The following is an 18878-nucleotide window of genomic DNA, read 5'->3' as shown; positions in this document are numbered from 1 at the left end:
CAGAGTTGTACAACCTTCAGCACTATGAAATTCCAGAACATTTTCATTGCCTTGAAAAGAAACTTTGTACCCTTTAGTGGTCCTCCCCCATTCTCCCCTCCCTCCAGGCCTTGGCAACCACTAATCTAATTTCTGTCTCTAGGAATATGCCTATTCTAGATATTTCACACAAATGGAAGTATCTAGCTTCTTTCACTGCATGTTTTCAAGGTTCATCCTTGTTGTACCATGTAACAGTACTTCTTTCCTTTTCCTGGCTGAATAATAATACTCCATTGTACAAATATACCACATTTTGTTTATCCATTCATGACTTGATGGACATTTCAGTTGTTTCTACATTTTGAGTTTTATGAATAATGCTGTGTTGAACCTTCATGTATGAGTTTTTGTACGGATACATGTTTTCACTTCTCTTGGGCATAGACCTCAGAGTGGAATTGCCGGGTTGTATATCACTTTGTGTGTAACCTTTTGAGGAACTGCCAGTGTTGTCTGGTTGTGCTATCATAATAATATCACAAGTTTGCAGAATCCTTTTTTTTAGATGGCCTTATTCATTCTACCTGAAGTTAACTATTTTTAGAAAAAGACCAACATAACTTATACTGGAGGGCTGGAAGTCAGGAGATCTGGATTTTAGTCTCTGCTGTTAATTTCTAGTGTGAGCCTGAGGACGGCCAAACCTCTGAAGGCCTGTTCACCTCAACACTACCTGCTCTCCCAGGACCTTTCCAGCTATAAAGTTTTCTGAATTTATTGCATGCTGCCTTGGTTCCAAAGTAGATCAAGTCCCCTAAGAACAAGTTCAGAAATAAGCCTTTTGAGAGAGGCTGTGTTACCCAGAGCACCCCAGGTGTCTCAAATCCCAGCCTCTCTGGATCTCTGCATATAAGCCCAGGCCCAGGGATTCTCAATTCTAGATGTACGTTAGAATCACCCAGAGAGCGTTTAGGAAATTCAATACCTATGTTTCCACACCCTAAAGCCATTGAAATAAGATTCTCTGAGGGGATTGGTCTCTCAGATTCAGTATTTTTAAACAGTTGATTCTAAGATTCAATAATTTTAAACAGGGTGATTCTCAGGTCTAATCAGGAATCCATTGTATTACAGTGTTAGGAAGAAGAAAAGAAACTGTTTCCCCAGTTCAGTAATCTAAGTTAGTGATTGGGGTGTGAAAACGGGTACAAATCCTTTCAGGAGCAAAGAACGGGTTGCTCTTGAAAGATCTTATATTTTCTTTTTAATAATTACCCGTAATGTTATGTATAACAAAAATGATAAATCCACTTATAAGTAAATCTTTAAAAAAATCCAGGCCTCTCTGCCACATCCATTGGCTGCAGGAGCCTCCGGGCCTGTTCCCACCTGCACAGCAAGAGTGAGCACACCTGTTGCTAAGGCATTCCGAAATCCCGGGCCTGTTAACTCTGTAAATGTGAACTGAGGTCCTGGGGAAGTATAACATACTGAGAAAGTGTATTAGGTCACTTTTTTAAATGTTTTCTTGTTCAATGTTTTCCTTACCTTGTATATTTAAAACTAAATGATCACAAGATGTAAACTGTAAAGCAAAAATTGTATTAAAATGTACAGAACAAGTCAGCCCTGCTTCCTCATCCACCTTCCTCCTTCGGGCTATGGTGTGTCTTTAACATGATATTGTTTTCTCACACGCTTCTTCTTTCCTTCTTCACAGGCTACATCCCCAGTTACTTAGACAAGGACGAGCTATGTGTCGTGTGTGGTGACAAAGCCACCGGCTACCACTACCGCTGCATCACGTGTGAAGGCTGCAAGGTAACTGCCCTGGGGCCAGTGAGCCCCGATCCAGCCCCTTCCAGGAGTCCTCCAGAATGGAACCTGAAGTTTAGGTTCCTATTAGAGCCAAATCCCGACATTCATGGCCTGTGTTCATCCTCTTCATTTTGGGGGGGCGTATTCAAGAACTGAATTTTTTTTTTCCCCAAATCAAAAATAACTAGATGAAGTTTTGTGACAGTGTGAGGTCTGCTGTTTTAGACAGGGAGAAAATTGATAAAATGTAAAGAAATTAATAAAAGCCTCCCTTTGAGTTTAAAAATGCATAGATATTTTATAACGTGCTATCATCCCATGAAATAACCATTTCTCCTCCTGTTTTATCTCCACTGTTTAAGGAGGCAGAGTTCACTCCAACCACAAGCTAGTTGCCAGTGTCAATCTGAGAGAATTTGCTCACTTTTAAGGGTTCCATTAGGGAATATCTTTGAGGCTACTTAGGTTCAGTTATATTCTGAAATGATCCAAACTGGCTCGTGGCATAGCCTGCAGTAAGTAAATTCTGGTCGTCCATCAGCTAATTACACGCTCTCCAGACCCATCTTCAGGAGACACTTGACAAGAAGACACCAGTGATCAACAGTCAGTTTACCTCCCGAAAGTGAACCTGAATTTGCCTACTTACATTTTCATTATCAAAGTGAAGATGAGTTTCTGGCAGACACGTTTTGGTCCTACAGCCTAGCCTAGAAAATAAAGTCCACTGTAAAGGTAAACAGAGCTGAACCCAGTGCGTTCAGCTAATGTTTTATAAAGGAGGTAGTAAGTCAGAGAAAGGCTTTAATTTTTTGTTGAATGTTTTATTTACCTTCTGTATTTTAAACTAAATTATCAGAAGATATGAACCCTAGAGCAAAAATCGTATTAATGTTTATAAAACAAGTCCGTCTTTCCCCCTCCGTCACCCACCTCACTCCCTCCTCTCCTTTCCTCCCTCCTACTACTCTCTTTTCTCCTAACCTTTGACCCTAAACCACCAAAATCAACACGTTAGGTCGGTTTCATACTAACCTGTCTCATTTCCCTGGTGGAAGATTTTCCATGCAAACTCCCTACTTTTTGTGCACGAAATGAGGAAACTTGTAGCCTACTGATGTGTTCAGATGATCTATCCATTGAAAAGAGGTCATTTTTAAGACCTCAAGGCAAGACTTATTTTGGAATGTGATGTAATATGTTCTCATTCATCCAGGCCCCTTTGATATAGAACTTGTCACCTTTTAACAAAGACTGAGCTAAAGGTTGCTACTACATCTGTGGAAATAATGTCTTAAGGAGTTTAATGGCATTAATTACAAATAAGTTGCAGCTGTTTATTAACTGGGACACTTGCAGACTGTCTCTTGAAAGCCCAATTCTATCGGCTTGCTTTGAAAGTAATAAAACTGCATGAGTTTAGATACTTTCTCTCATTCCAAAAGCTCCCTAATTCAAATGGGTCTTTCTTCTAAATTGGCCCTAATTCATAAGGCTTTTACCTACCTGATTATGCAGCGTTGAGATTCTCTCAAATTTTGAATTCTGGGGGAGACTCTAATGACAATTCCATTTATTACTCAACTCCCAAAGTGACTCTAGAGACCAAATGTGCCTTACAGAGGACTTAATGATCATTAGTGATTGACTTAAACAAAGGAGAACCAAGCCTATTAACCTATTAATACGTGTCTCTGACTCACGTATGTCTTCATGATGATCAAGAAATCCACTACCCTCTTCTCCCAAGATCACAGGATGTTTGGGGCCTGATTCAACTGAGGTTTACTTAAAAGAATCCATCATGTAGCAGAAAGCTAGATTTCTCAGCCCTGGTGCCTTTGTCTCGGATCAGAATCCTGTCTCCAGCATAGCCCCAATCATAAAATCAGAAAGTCTTCCTAGGGCGGTTACACAGATCATTTAATGCAAGGACAGAGTGTCTTGGATAAAGACAAAAGAGGTGGTCACATGAGACACAGTTTTGAAAAATGGCCAAAGATGAAAAATGTCGCGCTTCACATCTTGTTTACTCAAGCCTGTAATTTGCAAGTGTTTCTACCCCATACTCGTAGTGTGTAGGGGGAGAATCTTTTTTGCCTGTTTCTGCCCTGAAGACAGTGGAAATCTTTTGGAGATGTTTCATCTGTTGTGATGGGCCAGTTTTCATGCATCTTTTGTAGAAAGAATGTTGATACTGCCCCGAGTAAATCACTTTTTAAAGAGAGACTCTAAGCTTTTTTAACAGTTGCCCGAATATTGAACTAGGAGGGTGACAGTTCCTTGTAGCACTGATGAGTGCATCATTTTGGACCACTAAGGAACGGATCCAGTTCTTCTCAAAGTGCAGAGAAACGAGTCTGATGTCGATTTATAAAGCGAAACCTCCGCTCACCCACAAATCATCGATGAAAGATATGTTCTTATTCAGTCCCTGGGACATCTCTTTTGTCAGCTCACTGCTAAAAAGAGCTTTTTATAAGTAGATTCTGTTAAGTATTTTCTATCCAAGTTCACATCCCAAAATTAATTTTTGTCCCTTTTTAAAATTAAGGGACCTACCATCTTCAACATTTACTCAGATAAAGTGGTCCCTTCATGTGGGAAAACATGCTTTTAGCATAGCTTAGGGAAGGCCAACATCTTAAAAGGGATTTGGTCCATGAAGTGTCGGAGAAGCGTCAGCAAGGTAAGCCACAGAAAAGATGGCACTATGAATAGCGAAGCCTGCTACCTCAACATTTTTTCCAAATAAGCTAAGCGTAAGTTATTTCATTCATTCCTTGTAAAAGCTGAGAGTAGCCTTTTTGGAGAAATGAACGTTACCTCTGCATCTGGTATATCACCTGTTCCCACCTTCCTGTTGTCTTACTCCCCGGTAGGCTCCCGCCACCCAGAACACAAGCCAGCGTGAGCAGATGGGGGAGAAAAGGTCTCCCAACTCCACAGTAATGATTTCCCATCTTCAGAGCAGCAGTCAGCCTGCTCGCTGGAGGCCCCGGACTTAGGTCGCTTTGCATCCTCCAGAAAGAGGGTGCTAGACAGTCCCCCCTCCTCCCTGTCTGTGACATATGTCTCCTTGCTAGAATCTCTGAGTTTTTTCTGTCTTTCAAGCAAGTGTAACCCTTGAAGGGTGGATTGGAGGGAGGGGGAGGGGGTAGAGGAGCCGGGACAGCTTGTTTTTCGTTCTGTGCAGGCCCTGACATCCAAGCTTTGGCAGGACCGCCCACCTTGAACACCCGGGAACCACATGTCAGCAGCTGCCCCGTGTGTGCTTTAGGGAATCTTAGGACAGTTCATCGATGTCGTTCAAACTAATGGGCTCAGTGTTTAAGGATGCAAAGCCTAATACAATATGACAGTTCTTCTGTTAGGAACTGAGCAATAGTGATATCAGGGGTTGGCAAACGTGCCCCGAAACCAAGTCCGTGAGTTTCAGCTACTGCTGTCATTTTTCCAGTTTATTCTGCTATGCCCAGTAGAAAACCCTACCTTGGACCTTTTCATTACAAGGAAGAGCTCCTGTGTCTGAGTGAGGAATATGCAAGTGGTATAAGTACATAAAGCCAGGGCAAGTTAAATGGGATAATTACAATTTGGGTTAGCCTGGATGAACTGGCATTTCCGTCCAATTTATGCAACAAAGTTGGAGGTCCCTTTAAGGTTTAGTGGACAACATCCTTCAAAATTTGTTGTGCCTTGCTATTCTACTAAACCATAAAACGATGTGGTTATTTTGAGGGGTGGGTGAGAGGGGACTGTTTATAATACGTTCATCTAAAACATTTAAATAATACAGTAAAATTGGACTCAATCTATATCACGTAAGCCAACTCCTGGGCCCCAGGCCGAGTTCCAGCATGTACTTGCCATGTGATTTGGGGCAAGTGATTTAACCTGTCTAAGGCTTAGCTTTTTCATCCCCACAGTGGAGATATTAAGAATACTGACCTCAGAAGGTTGTGGGAGAGACAGAGGCCCTGGCACTTGTCTGCAGCACTTTGCAGTGCGCCCCTCACGATACATGCTTTCTGCAGTTATAAATTCCTACCAGACTTGAGTATCATGTCCAGAAAGGTTCTCATATGACACAGCCTTGAGGATGTTATTATGTAAGTCACCAAAGCCTGGAACTGCATTGTATTCTCAGGTGGCCCTCTCCCATGCCTTGAGAGAAGAAGAAACATTGAACTTTAGGGCGCATGTCTACAGATATTGGCGAAAAAGGCTGCTAGGAAAGGAAAACGCCAGTGCCATGAGCTATGGGAAAAATTTGGTAAAGAACTTGGAATTTTCTCCTCCCCAAGGACTGTTGTTTCAAGGGCTTTTGAGCTGGTCATGGCCATCTCAAGAGTCGAAAACCAGAATTAAACCAAATCTCTAAAGGCAATTACTGCATCCCTTTAAATACCAAATGATTAATTAATTAATAAAGCATCACAAGTATCCAGTTCTTATTTCTCCAGTATAAAGTACAGCAAACCTCTTCAGAGCTTCATTTAGCAACACAATTATGGCATGAATAATATAATTTATTTATATGACTCATCGTTTAAAAAACATAAACACGAACATGAGACTTTCCCATCAGCCTTGAGTAAATGCCAAAAAGATAAGAAGAGACTCCGTAGCCTCTGACATCTCCCTCAGATTTAGAATTCTTTAGATTCACTTTGGGCCAACTGCCCTATATTTGAATAGGTCGAGCTAAAGGCCCGTACAGAGGTAAGGTCTAAAACTGTCCATCACAGTCAGGAAGATACAAAATGCTGGAGTCACTTATTTCTCGAAAATATGAAGTGGTTGTCCTGGGTCTTTCTTTTTCATGTAGGGTTTCTTTAGAAGAACCATTCAGAAAAATCTCCATCCATCCTATTCCTGTAAATATGAAGGAAAATGTGTCATAGACAAAGTTACAAGAAATCAGTGCCAGGAATGTCGCTTTAAAAAATGCATCTACGTTGGCATGGCAACAGATTGTAAGTAACCTTCTTCCTTTGCTTCATATTCAAGGAGTGTTGACTGGGGAAAAGGTTGGCTCAAGGAAATCACCCAGGCAGGAGAGAAAGCAGGAACGCATGTGGACAGAGGGAGAGCACGCAGCGTTCTCAGGGACCCTCACTCCCAGCCATAGCTGGGCGGTTTCCATCCTACCCTCCCCATCAACTCCTGACTCCGAAGGCATCCAGGTGATGGGTGAGAGACAGAGGTTAAACTGTCCCCATCATGCTTGCAGGACAGTCAGCAGTGCTCTGTCTGCACAGAGGTTACAGATGAGGGGGTCTGTCCTTCCACCTCGATAAAGTGTAATTTTCCACACAACATTCATGTGGTGAGAAGCACAAGGACTAATATTTTTTCAAAAGCAGAGACAGGAATTTATTCTGTGGACATTTTTGGAGTCAGGGCACTGGTAGAAAACATCGTGTTCAGAAATTTCTAAAGAATGTGAACTTGAGTGCTATTGCATGACTCATTCTGCAGTTGGTTTTTTTGTTATATTTTTAGCCATAAAAACATTCCAAGCTGAAGTCATCCTACCCAGTTTCAAAGTGCCACAGCATATGGTGGCGAGATTAGCCGTTGGGGTCTCTTCTCCCCACACTGTGCAAGGGATTTACACCAGTCACTTTAATTAATCTAATTATGAAATGAGAATCGTGTCATTCACAACATGTGGCCTCTCTTTTGCCAGGCATCAGGGTTTCTGGTTTCCACTGGCATAAATTTTTTTGCACATCAATGAAGGAGTCCTACTTTCAGTTTAAAGTAAAAGAAAGAAAAGAAAAAAGAATGCAATGAGGATTTTTCCTTGTGAAGAGGAAATAGTCACAGCTGCATTTATGCGACAAACAGGGTTCTCTCAGCTAGAACGACAACAAAAAATCTCTGGAACGTCCTGGTTTGCCCATTAAAGAAGACAGAAAAAGGAATCTTTTTTTAAAAAAAAAAAAAAGAGGGGGGTTGTGTCTGGGCATGAGGCTGGAAACCCTGGTTTAATCCTTCACCTCTGGCTGAGTTATTTGTCTTGATCTTTGAAAGGCTTTTAGCGGTTGCCAACAAAATGCCTGCTAAGGTTCTATGGAAATGAGTGACCTGTTGAATGTCCATTGCACTGTTTTATTAAGAAGTTAAAGAGATGAATGTTGGTGAAGTTTAAAAAGTCAGTGTTGATCTACACGGGGTGGAAATTTGAGTGCACCTTGCTTGCTTGTGAAGCATTACAAGAGCTCAGGTTTTATCATCAGAAAAGCTGTTGGAGTCCCAGGCCTGCCACTTACTAGCTGTGTGCCCATCGGACTTAACTTCCGGTTTCCTTGTGTGAAGGTAGCGCCAGCCCCACAGGTGGTTTTCAGGAATAAATTAGGTAACGCACATCCAGTGCCACGATCCCTGGCACCAGGGAAGCATTTGGGGAGTGAGGTTATGAGTGCAGCGCATTCCTTGTCTCCCTTAAGGAGCGAATCATGATGACTTCACAGGGCTCACCCATCCGCCCACATGTCTAAGTGCTCCCCTGACTCTGATGACCCAATCACATCTCCACGATTGGGGTTTCATTCTTCTGTCCGTGGATTTGCCAGGCACCTCTGGTTCTCTTCCTCTGCTACGTTTGCTTTGTTTTCTTTCCCTACCAGGTCGCGGCTTCCTCAAGAAATGGCCCTAGGACAGTGATATTGTAGGACCACAGTCAGGGGTCCTGGGTCTTGCCTTGCCTCTGCCATGAACTTGCTGTGTGACTTTAAGGAAGTCATGATCTCCCTCCTCCTCTGTGAAGGAGGGCGTTGCACTAGATAAGAGCTGAGGACCCTCCATCGGTAAAACCCTATGACTCTGTAGTACGAAACCTGAGTCTTTCCATGCCACTGAGGGCTACTGAGAGTCTGGTGAAATGGTTTCGTTTTGGAAATTAACCACAGAAATACAGGTTTCTTGTTACCTGCTCTTCTTAGTTCCCTTTTGCATAAATGGTAGAAGTCGTGGCTCTACTTCCTGAGCATGTATCGTGCATTATCACGCTGATACCCTGCAAAGTAGGTATTATTGATCCGATTTTTCTAAAGATTTTTTTTTGATGTAGATCATTTTAAAAGTCTTTATTGAATTTGTTACAATATTGCTTCTGTTTTACGTTTTGGATTTTGGGCCGCGAGGCATGTGGGATCTTAGCTCCCCAACCAGGGATGGAACCCGCAACCTCTGCATTGGACAGAGAAGTCTTAACCACTAGACTGCCAGGGAAGTCCCTTGATCGGATTTTATATGGGAAGAAATGAAAGCTCAGAGAGCCTCAGTAACCTTCCAAAGGTCACACAGCTAGAATGTGGTAATATAGGGATTCAAACCCAAGTCTTTCCAGATTCCAAAGCCTGGGCTCTTTAATCACCTTTGAGCGTCGACCAGGTAGAGAGAAATGCAAAGTGAGTGCCTGTGAGGCCTGAGCTAGGCCCCGCCATACTCCAATCAGCCTTCAGGAAACGAATGAAGAGTTAGACTCCTTTTTCCTTTGAGGAAGGGATCACCAGCCTCTGTTTACTGCTCAAGAACTTTCTGAACCTGCAGTTCTTCTTAGTAAGAGCCATTTGCGGGGCGGAGGGAAGGAACAGAAACCCTAAGAGTGAATTCAGATGATTGGCTAGACAGACACACCTGTGAACCTATAGGTAGGATGGGCTTTACCTGTCTCTGGGTCATTCTTATCTAGGGCCCCCCCCCTCTGTGGGGCTGAGATGCCCAGTGTCCAGCCCCCATCCCCCCCCACCCCCATCTTTGTTCTAGAAAGCTGGCTAGGCATCCGGAGTTTGGTGCTGGGGCTAGTGGTGGAAGATGGCTCTCGTCCATAGCACTTTGCTGCCAAGGGAGAAATGACCCAGGGTGACCCCCGCAGGCCCCCTGAGCGGGCTATGCAGCGGCCCGAGCCCCCGCGGGTCTGCCAGGTGTCTGGGGAGTGTCTGTTCTGTGTCCCTCCCCGCCCCCAGTGGTCCTGGACGACAGCAAGCGTCTGGCCAAGAGGAAGCTGATCGAGGAGAACCGGGAGAAAAGGCGGCGGGAGGAGCTGCAGAGATCCATCGGTCACAAGCCCGAGCCCACCGACCAGGAGTGGGAGCTCATCAAGACCGTCACCGAGGCCCACGTGGCCACCAACGCCCAAGGCAGCCACTGGAAGCAGAAGCGGAAGTTCCTGGTAAGGCCCCGCCCCTTCCACTTCCACTTGCACCTCTGCGCGATCCGTTTGGTCCTCAGAACCCAGGATGCTGGTGTCCTCGCTGCATCTGATTGACCAGAGTAGAGTGCAGAGGCGGGATATAAACCCAGGTCTGTCTGACCTTCTCCTGCCTGAGTCACTGAATTCTAATGCACTTATCTCTTTGCTTTTGCTGTAAGGGCAGCGCTGGGTCAACTAATTAGCAAAATTCTTTACCTGCTAGCTTTCCCTTTTTATACCTATTTCTTCCTTCAGATGCCCATTTATATACATACCTAGTCCCCTAAACTCACTCCAAAATATCCCCTTTAGAATCACCCCTAGAATGAAGTGACTCATATCTCAAACGTATTTTTACGCCAACAGAAGTCAAAATGTTGAGTTTAAAATAAATTATCTCGCGTCCAGGAGGACAGTGGGAATGGGGAGAAGGGATGGGGAAGGGGAGTGTAAAGAAAAACAGGCCTTTCCAGACCCTTGGAATAGCAATGTTTGATGTTTTTATAAAAACTAACCATCGTGAAAGCCCTTCCTTCTATTTCTTCTTTGGACTTCACAACGCTTTGGGGTAGGTAGGCTGGAATCACTATCCCCGTTTTGTAGGTACACAAACCAAGCCTTCAGTGTCTCGCCCGAAGGTCACAATGCCAGAAAGTGGCTGGGCCAGGCCCAAAGGCCAACTCACGTCTGTTGTCCCCAGTTCCCAGATGCACCACCCGTCCCACCACCAGCTGGTGTTTGGCCATCTCGGAGACTGACCCAGCTCTTAGTTTATGACATGAAGCTTTATGAGGACCTCACTCAGCCCCAGCATCGGATATTCTGTGGGTCTGTTTGTATCTCCCGGGTAGGTGAGGGCACTCCTCATCTGAACAAAGAGATATAGGCTGTCATTGTCTTCACGCCTCAACATCACCACTATAATGGGCTAGCTTTTGCTTTGGTTTGGTTTGGTTGGTTTCATGAAGACGGTATAACAACAACCTTAAAGGAAATTTTTGGAAAGAAAAAGCTTACCCATAATCCGCCTGCCCTCCAATAATTACCTTCATTTTTGTTAACGAGCAGCTTCTAACACACTCCTCTGTGGATGGCAGCCACTAACAGTTAAGTTAGGAGACACTTGGATGGCCCTGGCCAAGTGACAGGTACCAGTGTAAGTGCTTTCCAGATATTAACTCCCTATGTCAACCAACCTATGTAGGCAGATGTGGTTAGTATCTCCATTTTACAAACGGAGACAAAGACGTTAAGGAGATTTACCCTCAATCCCCCAGCTAGTAAGCAGTGGTGATGGACACAGCCCAGCTCCAGGATCCATGCTCTCAACGACCACACTATGCAACATGGTTGAAACGTGTGGTATCTTTTCACCAGGGTGACTGCCAATACATTCTTTCCTCCCTGTCTTCACGGCCCATTCTCTCCCATGGAGAGGTGGAGTGTATTCCTCTCTTCCCTTGAGGCTGGGCTGGGCTGTGATTCCTTGAAGCAATGGATTTGGGCAGAGCGACTTCTAAGGCTGAGTTATAAGAAGGCTTGCAGTTCCGCACTGGTTATGTTGGAGAGGGACGCCATCTGGTCTCTCTGAGGGAAGCCAACTGCCATGTAAAAAAAAGTCCAACTACCTTGAGACCACCATGCTGTGAGGAAGCTCAAGCCAGCCATTTGGAGAGATTCCCAACCAGCCCAGGCACCAGAAATGTGAGTAAGAAAGCCTGCAGGTGACACCAGACTCTGCTGCCCTTTCATGAGGGACCCCAAGTGAGAACCACCCAGCTGAGCCCATCAATCCCCAGAACTCTGAGAGAGAGTGAAAATTTGTTGTTTTCAGCCACTACGTTTTGGGGAGGTTTGTTACACAGCAGTAGGTAACCAGAATAGAGCCCAGTAAATACCTGTGTAACAAACCATCCAGTTCCATGGGCCCATCCTCAGAAACAGCACAACTGAGCCCTGTGTCTTAGCCACTTGACACATTTACGCACATCCCCTGCAGCAGGGTGACTCTGACTGAGTATTTATGCTCAGGAGAAAAAGTTCACGCTTTTGAGGGGTGAATTAAAGAATCCTTCATTAGGGACTTTCCTGGTAGTACAGTTGTTAAGACTTCACCTTCCAAAGCAGGGGGTGCGGGTTCAATCCCTGGTCCGGGAGCTAAGATCCCACATGCCCCCCGGCCAAAACACCAAAACGTAAAACAGAAACAATATTGTAACCAATTCAATAAAGTCTTTAAAAATGGTCCACATCAAAAAAATCTCTAAGAAACAAAAAAAACAATCCTTCATTAAAGACAGCTTTGCTACATAGTATCTATGTCCTGAACTGGCTTCTGCACGTTCAGATTTGCATTTCTTGTGTGGCCAATACCACTCTTTTTGCTTACAACACTGCTATGTATATTATTTCATTTATTTTTATGTGATGATTGCCCATCTTGTTCTGGAAAAGAATTTGAGGAGGGCTATTATGTTAATAATAGTGTGGCAATGTCATAAGGGATTAAAAATTATACGTTGTCATAAAAGCTAGAAGTATTCATTTATCTGGAATGGGTAAGTAACTTACTTCCCAAAAGGAGCTTCTTCATCGTTTTTTACCCGAAGACCAGGACTCAAGTCATAAACAGAGACGGGTGGTTGGACCGGGGTTTCAAATCGATACGCCTGTGAAAATGAGTCATTGGCAAGTAAGGAACTTTTGCAAAAGCCATGCAGATTTTCACAGTAATTCTAAAGCCACTCTTTAAAACTACTTCCAAAAACATTTAAGTCATTCTCCAATCCACTCAAATCTCTGATGGTGCAGAAGTGCCGATTCCTGTGTGGTGGCAGTGATGATGGAAAGTAGATGTGGACTGAGAGGGGGGCAAGAGGCCGGTGGTGGTGAACAAGGGAAAGCAGAGTCTCTCCACCAAGGCAGCTCACATCTGCGCTCCCAGATGTGGAAGACATTGGATTGGAGTAAACTCCGTACAGCAACAGTATTGTCTGTTGAACACTGTGTTGTTTTTACCCGCCAGAGTTCTTGGACTCCCTAATCAATAGAAATTGATCAGAGGCCAGAAAAGGAATTCAGGCAAGGCTTTATTGGGGTCCCTGCTGCAGCAGGGGGGAGCGAGAACAAGTAGCAGTTGCCCTTGCTAGCTCCCTGGGGGGAGTGGGGGGTGAGCTGGTTCCTTATATGAGGGGAGGGGAGGGGCGGGGCCAGGGGTGGGGCCAGAGGGATGTCCTAGGTGGTCTGCCCACCCCTTGGTGGTGCTGAGTGCAAGGAGCATGCCCAGTACTGTGCTTTTGCTCCCGGCTCTTCAGAAGTGGCAGGTGGGTTTTTTTTTTTGGTCTTTTTGTTTTGTCTTGTCCATTATTTGCCCCAACTGCACATGTACGCAGTTATTTTTAGTCCCTTATAGTTTCTTTGTATTTTCTTGTGGGAGGAGACGTTTGTCCGGGTGCGAGCCCTGCAGCCAAGGGTCCCAGGTCCCAGGTCCCAGCCTGTCTCCTTATTACTCTGCTCCCTTAGTTCACATGCAAAGGTATGGCTTCGGGTGGATTTTCCACCAGGTATCAAATGTGACCAGCAGAACCAGGGTGGGCCTGCCCCACTTTTCCCCTGGCAGAATTACTGTCTGATGACACAAATTCTCAACAACAGCCTCAGAAAAGGGGCATAAGCAGAAGGGTGATGCAGGATGGGTGACTTGACCACGTGTGGTCATAAAACAAGTGCAGTCAAGCCAGGAAGGCTTCTGTCACCCAAAATGGTTATAATTACATCAGAAAAAGGCAGCGTAGTCTGGTAGTTATGTGCATAGAAACTGGAACCAGACAGCCTGAGTTTGTTGCTTGCCTCTGTTGCTTTTTAATTATGTGACTTTGGGTAAGTTGCCTCCCACCTCTAAGTCTCGGTTGCCTTTATGCCCTTATCAGTGGTGTAAAAGTAATAGATAGAAGTGCTTGGCATGTCGTTAACAAGCTCCTATGGAGTTACAGTGTGCGTCATCCCTGCACCACCACCCGTACCATCCTGTCCCTGCTTTCCCCAGGAAAAGGCCCAAGGCCCAGGGACCTCTCATCACGATTTGTTCCCCATCACAAAGGTGCGGGGAGACACACTGTGATCACTCAGAGGAAGAGAAGAGTCCCGTCTGGCCCCATCCCCGCTGCATGTGCCAGAGACCCCAGCCAAGAAGCCCTCAGCTCTGAGACAGCCACTTGCAAAGGGGTCAACTGGTAGCACTTCCTACTCACCTTGAACAATTCTGATGCAACAGTCAAAGCACAAAGCCCCAGTTCGTCTCGATTTGTGTCATACCAGCCACCTCTAGTGCTGAGCTAGGGTTGAAGCCCACACCTGCACACACCCCTGAATCTCTCCTTCTATAGGTTCCCCGCTCCACTGCCCCAGAGGAGACGTGCTGGATTCCTTATTGACCTTCACCCCATCTCCAGCCCATCAGAAACCCCTGCCCTGGGCTCCCTAGATATGTCTCCAGGTCCCACTTTTCTCCATCTCTCCTGCTGCCCCCGTGGTCCAGCCCACTTCATCTCCTGCCCAAACCACTGCTGCTGTTCTCCCACCTCTTCCTCGGCAACCACATCCCTTCTCCACATAGAACCATAAATTTCGTCATGCTGCTCCCGTTTAAAGCCCTTCAGCGGCGCCCCATGGCATTTAAAATGTGCCCATCTCCCCTCCATGGCCCTGAAGGCCCATCGTGATGGGACCCTTGCCGCCCCTCCATCCTTTATCTCATGCCACCTCTGGGCCTAACCACACGGGCCTCCTTCCTGACCTTGGGACTTTGCACTGGGTTTGCCCTCTGCCTAAAATGTCCTCTGCGTCTGTGGAAGGCTGCCTTCGTGACATTCTGCAAGTTAAAGCTCACAAATCACTTCTCAAAGGGGCCTGGCTGACCACCCTACCTCCTGGGCCCCATGTATTATTAGGCCATCTCCAGTCTTATCACAAACTAAAATTCTTCCAACCTGACAGTATGCTTTTCATTTATTGTCTGTCTTCCTTCGCTGTATGAAGGTTCCTTGAGGATACATTGTTCATTGCTGTCACCTCAGCATCTCGAACAAGGCCTGACCCCATAGTAGTTGCTCAAGAAACACTGGTTGAGTGCGTGTATAAACACAGGTTTATTCAGTCCCTCAATCCTCCACCATTTGGCCCAGTGCCGTCTACACAGTAGACCGGTACTCAAGGCGTATCCCCCCACCTTGAGAAGTTCATATCTTAGATGTGTACCTGCATAACTACAATAAAAGTAACAGTAATAAGTGCCTAGATGCAGATGAGTGGTTACATGGGCCACCAGGTGTATTCAAATGAGGTAGACTCATTTCCCACTGAGGCCATCTGAGAGGGCTTCGAGGAGAAGACAGAATTGGAAGTGGGTGGTTTGGAACTGGCAGAGATGAGACAGAAGTGAGGACTTTGAAGAAAGCAAAAGTCCAGGAGGAAGGCCGCCCCGAGGTGGAAAAGCATGAAGCAAGTTGTGGCAGAGACGGGAAGAGGTAGGCAGGGCAGGCTCCGGAGGTCCATTAGGGCCCCCTGCCCACCCCTTTGAGCAGCTCAAGCACTTTGATCCACAGAGGCAAAAACCAGGCTTCCCCACAGTCCCCAGTGGTGAGCCTGCAAGCCTCACCTATCCTCAGTCTCCGAGTTTGATCTCATGTGCATAAACACACGTGTGTGTGTGTGAGCACACGTGTTCAGGGAGTGCACTCTAGGCTACTAGCTGTAAGAAGCGATCCAGTAGATTCAATTGTGCCAAATATTGGTACTCTATTTTTAACATCTTCCAAATATTTTAGCAAATAGTGTGTTGTCCTTATGGGTAAAAAACCTTCAGGGAAGTCACAAACAAGCTCAACTTTAATTGTATTCCTGATGTGTTAACTTGGGTCGATTCATCTATTTTCTTTTTTCAGCCTCTAAGTTTTTACTGACATGAGTTTTCAAAAACAAGCATCCATATTAGTGTGGGGGGGCGAGGGTGGGGGACGAGGGAAGGACAGGGAGAAGGAACTCTACTCTATTGGTAGTAAAGCTCCAGGTTCACCCCAGACGGTCGTTGCAAACAGCCTCAACCATCCTGGCTGGAGCTCGAATCTCCTGGAACCAGCAGACACCACACCAAGCTCCTCTATGTTTTTTTCTAGTATCCAAGACCTATTATGGGCAGAAAGCTTCATAACGTAATAGAAGGCTTCTACTTTGTATGTGGTTTTCCTTCTAGCAATTGTATTTTCCATTAAATACCCAAAGGCTTAAAAGTAAATTTTTTTCCTACTCTGATATCTATCAACAGGAAAGCTTGTGAGGTTGTTACATTTGGGCATTTAATTTTAGTTAGAATTGTCATATTTCCTTGTATAATTTCCCTCCTATTTTTCAAGCCTTTAGAGGTATCACAGACGGTGATTCAAATGCCCCACAGACTCACAGATTAAATGGAGATTATTAACATCCATAGTAAGCCACTGAAGACCATTCCAGGCCAAAGCTATGTTATTAAAATATTTTTATTTCTTAAAAAGTTCACCCTATGTGTGTGTGTGTGTGTGTGTGTGTGTACACCTCCCTACCTTTTTAATGTGTGACCATGTTCCTTTTATCAGTTGATCTTCATAAGAGAGCTGTACAGTAAACACGCAGGTGAGACAGGCCGCATTTCGGGGTGGCAGGGATGAGAAAGACCAGCAAGGAGGTCTGAAGGATGCCAGAAGGAGCAGTGACCCAACTTCACTGTGTCTCAGAATCACGCCCAGACTTTCTGTGTACCTTTTCCCTTAGCTCAGTCTATGTGAGAAAGACAGAGAGACAGAGAGAGAGTGAGAGAAGCTGTACCTGTGATTATTCCATCAATTCCGTCTGCACCCGGAGAACCAGTAGCCTTCCTAGGCTTTGCCATGCCAGCAGTTGCCCCAGAATATCGTCATTGATTCTGAAACAAGACGGAAACCAGCTTTCTTTCCCATCCACTCACTGCCCCCAAAACAAACAATAAAAAAGTGAAATAAAATAAACAGAAGAATTCCAAAAAGGTCAGTGCTGCCAGCATTTGTTATGTAATAGATTTAAAAATCCTTCCCCAGGCTGTACCCACAACTTTGACCACACTTTGGAGGGCCTGGGCTGTTCCTGTTGACCCTGGTGCCCTGGCAGCAAGAGAGTGGAAGAATCATCCTTGCTTTTCCTCGTGCTAAAACTTAGACGTGAGCAGTAACAGGGGAGATGGGGGGAGAAAAATGGGAAGTGGATTCCTCAGTGCTAGCCCAGTGGGTTCTCAAAGTGTGGTCTCAGACCAGAAGCATTGGTGCCCTGGGAAGTTGTTAGGAGCTCAGATTCTCTAACAGAGACCTAAATTGGAAAGTCTGGGGGGTCATTCTGATGCACAGGAAAGCCTGGGGACCTAGGAGGCAGGCCACGGTCTTGTCACCAGCGGTGCGCTCACCAGCCATTCGGCGGTGACGGCTCAGCAGGCTCACAGAGCCGGTACCCGCTGCCCTCTCTGCCCCGCTTCCCGCGCCTCCCACCCTGCTGCCTGGCTCCTGCATGTGCGCCGTGACTCTAGGCAAAGAGGGTCACCGTCGGGCAGGGTAGGATCCTCTGATCCCATTAAACTTCCCGGAAGACCAGCAATCAGTCCTGGCCTCAGGGGACCGTCTTTAACCTCCCTGGGTGCTCCTTTGCCCATCTGCCTGCCGGGAACTGGGTGAGAACCCCCTGAGGCGGTCATTGTCATCACAAGGACCAGTAGGGGTGACCGGGAGGACTGCCCCTGGCAGGGAGCAGTGCTGACAACAGCAGATAGTGGAGAGGCCACAGCATGGCAGTCACTGGACAGCAGGCCGAGGAGCTGGAAGGCCCCAGTGGACATGGGGGCCTGGCGTGTGCACAGCGCCTGAGGGCTTGCGCGCGTGACGCTTCTGCACCAGCAGGTCTGGGGAGGGGGCCGGGATTCTGCATTTCCAGCAAGTCTCCAGATGACACCCAAGCTGCTGACACCCACCCTGTGAGCAGCAAGGCGATGGATGGTTGCGAACAAGGGCAGAGAAGTCGTACCAGTAAATTCTCCACTCTGCCCTCCAGTTTGCCCAGCGTACACAGCCCAGTCCCTGAAGGCAACCCAAAGCAGAGGGCTTCCCCCAGCCCGCGGAGGCCTCCTCCAGCTGGCGTGTGGAGGGCTCAAGCCAAGCAAAAGGCATCGGAAGCAAGAACGACGCCCCCGGGTGCTGTTGGCCAGGGCTCCCCATCCCTGCCCACACCGTGCCCACCTCCCACAGAAAGGCACCCTCCAGAGTACGCCGTGCTCTGAAAACGGCACCCAGAGCCCCCAGAGCACAGGTCACCTTTGTGCAGTCAGAAGCATTCCTGTTGTTCCTCCCTCTCTCCCTCTTTCTCTCTCTCCCTCTTTCTCTCTCTCCCTCTTTCTCTTTCTTTCTGCAGCAACAATCCTGTGACCATGATCACTGGGGGCCTTTGAAAGCAATGGCCAAGACAGGTATCTTTGCCCAGAGAACTAAAGGGCGTGAAAACTGCAGGGTCTGTTAACAAAAGATGCGGAAAGTGTACAGTATGTCAGTTCAGAAGAGATTTTCTGCCGCGTGAGAACCGTGACCCGTGGTCCCTTCGATGTCTCCATTTAAATTTTCTTTGTCTCACCTCAGCCAGAAGACATTGGACAAGCGCCAATAGTAAACGCCCCAGAAGGTGGAAAGGTCGACTTGGAAGCCTTCAGCCATTTTACAAAAATCATCACACCAGCAATTACCAGAGTGGTGGATTTTGCCAAAAAGTTGCCTATGTTTTGTGAGGTGAGGAGATTGCTTTTCCTTCTTCATTCCTTCTCATTATA

General features: G+C 46.1%; 1 protein-coding gene across 13 annotated transcripts in view; it reads left to right on the top strand.

Annotated features, from left to right (window-relative positions):
• The window catches only part of THRB (thyroid hormone receptor beta), a 391526-nt gene that overhangs the window by 358165 nt on the left and 14483 nt on the right, over window positions 1-18878 (top strand). For all 13 annotated transcript variants that reach the window (XM_060011556.1, XM_060011550.1, XM_060011553.1 and 10 more), the window contains 4 exons: window positions 1703-1803; window positions 6632-6779; window positions 9780-9985; window positions 18691-18837. In XM_060011556.1, coding sequence (XP_059867539.1) covers window positions 1703-1803; window positions 6632-6779; window positions 9780-9985; window positions 18691-18837 — 602 coding nt within the window. The remainder of the gene's footprint in view (window positions 1-1702; window positions 1804-6631; window positions 6780-9779; window positions 9986-18690; window positions 18838-18878) is intronic.

Source organism: Delphinus delphis, chromosome 4 (assembly GCF_949987515.2).
Source record: "Delphinus delphis chromosome 4, mDelDel1.2, whole genome shotgun sequence".
NCBI lineage: Eukaryota > Metazoa > Chordata > Mammalia > Artiodactyla > Delphinidae > Delphinus > Delphinus delphis.
This window is presented reverse-complemented; position numbering and strand designations above follow the sequence as displayed.